At 38.5% G+C, this 1,564-nt stretch overlaps 1 protein-coding gene across 1 annotated transcript in view; it reads right to left on the bottom strand.

Moving 5' to 3' along the window:
- Positions 1-29: 29 nt before the first annotated feature.
- Positions 30-1,564, bottom strand: part of OLR1 (oxidized low density lipoprotein (lectin-like) receptor 1) — a 10,289-nt gene continuing 8,754 nt past the window's right edge. The window contains exons 4-6 of the mRNA XM_008578063.1: positions 859-998; positions 443-558; positions 30-174 (exon numbers count right to left, since the gene is read on the bottom strand). Coding sequence (XP_008576285.1) covers positions 30-174; positions 443-558; positions 859-998 — 401 coding nt within the window. The remainder of the gene's footprint in view (positions 175-442; positions 559-858; positions 999-1,564) is intronic.

Genomic DNA, 1,564 nt, shown 5'->3' with positions numbered 1-1,564 from the left:
TGTCTTCTTTTCTTCCAGAGCCTTCAAATTCACTGTGCTCTTAATAGATCTGCCTTCTTTTGACATATACTGAATGCAGCTAAAATGCAATTTTCAGCAAAAACAACTCCCCGTTGTACGTATGCACAGGTGCCTGACGGGTACTTCTGGGAAATAGCACCTTGAAGCCTAAACCTGCAGGAGCGGAGACAATAAAAGTTAGATTTACTGCTACCTTGTGTCAGGAATTTAGCATTGTTTTAAAGCATCACCACTAATAACTGTGGGAAAGAAAACTCAAGAGAAGGTCTGAATGGGTAAATGGGCAAATAAATCCCTTTGTGAGAGAGGTGAGGAAGAAGACATTCAGAAATTCCCCAAGCTTCTCTCTGGCAAGAAGAGGATATTGATAGAATGTGGCTGTAACTTCACTAGCAGATTCAGCAAGAAATAGGAAACTTACAAGTGGGGCATCAAAGGAGAACCGTCCTCCCAGAGCCAGGAGTAGTTGGGTTTCCTCCGAGACAACCCCATCCAGAATGGGAAACTGGAATGGGAAACTGCCTGCTTGATGAAGTCCTGCAGGGAGTAATGTTGATGGTGGAATCAGTGGTGATTTTAGAATCTGAAGTCAGTTAGCATCAGATTTATAGAACTAAAAAAACCAAAGAGATCTTTGACATCCCCTTGATGGCTTTACAGAAATGTTTACTGAAGTCTAAAAATACTACAGCCTGTCAAGCCAAGTTCATGCACATAATTGGCTACCAAGATAGGCTAAAAAACTGGTAGTTTGGCTCTAAAACAAGTGCTCTTCCACTGAGGGCCTACACAAGATTAACCAATAATCCAGCCCAACAATCATACATAAACACTCACCAGATCATTTGTACTATTAATTTTCAGCAACTGGGCATCCAAAGACAAGCAGTTCTCCTGGCTCTTTTCCCAATTAAATGAGCCAGAGGAAAATAAGTAACAGTTTTCTTCATGCCAGAGCCAGTCTTGGGGACAAGGACCTAGGAAGTACAATATACCTTTATTGTGATTAATGTCTGAGTAAAAGTATTTCTGCAATTCTTGAATCACTTCTCCCCCTAGTCCTCTCACATGTATACCATTTATTTTTAATTAGAATTATATCTGGACTCTGAAAATTCATAAAGAGCATCAGTCTTTATTTCTCCATTTCTGAAAGAAAAAGAAGCAGCATTCTGATTTTTAGTAGCTAAATTTAGCATCTTCACTTTCCTTGTTAAAAAGCAAGACAAGCAAGCTAGGTTGTAATTTTAGAATCTGATCTATTTTTTAAAGTTATGTTTGGAATAATGAAAGTGAGAGTTGGGGGAATGGATATTTAGTAGCCACTCTGTTATTAAAAAATTATGCTTATGCATTTTAAAACTTCACATCTTTGAATAATGGACTTAGGCGTAAATACTGCTTCTCCTGCTTTTTGTCATGTGCTGTCCACTACGGCAGCAATATGTGACTCCTGAGTACTTGAAATGTGGCTACTCTGCATTAAGATGGGCTGTAAGTGTAAAATACACACACGATTTTGAAATCTTAGTATGAAAAAAAA

This window comes from Galeopterus variegatus, unplaced genomic scaffold (genome assembly GCF_000696425.1).
Source record: "Galeopterus variegatus unplaced genomic scaffold, G_variegatus-3.0.2 Scaffold1626, whole genome shotgun sequence".
Taxonomy (NCBI): Eukaryota; Metazoa; Chordata; class Mammalia; order Dermoptera; family Cynocephalidae; genus Galeopterus; species Galeopterus variegatus.
The sequence above is the reverse complement of the archived record's forward strand: the minus strand, read 5'-3'. Positions and strand labels throughout refer to the sequence as shown.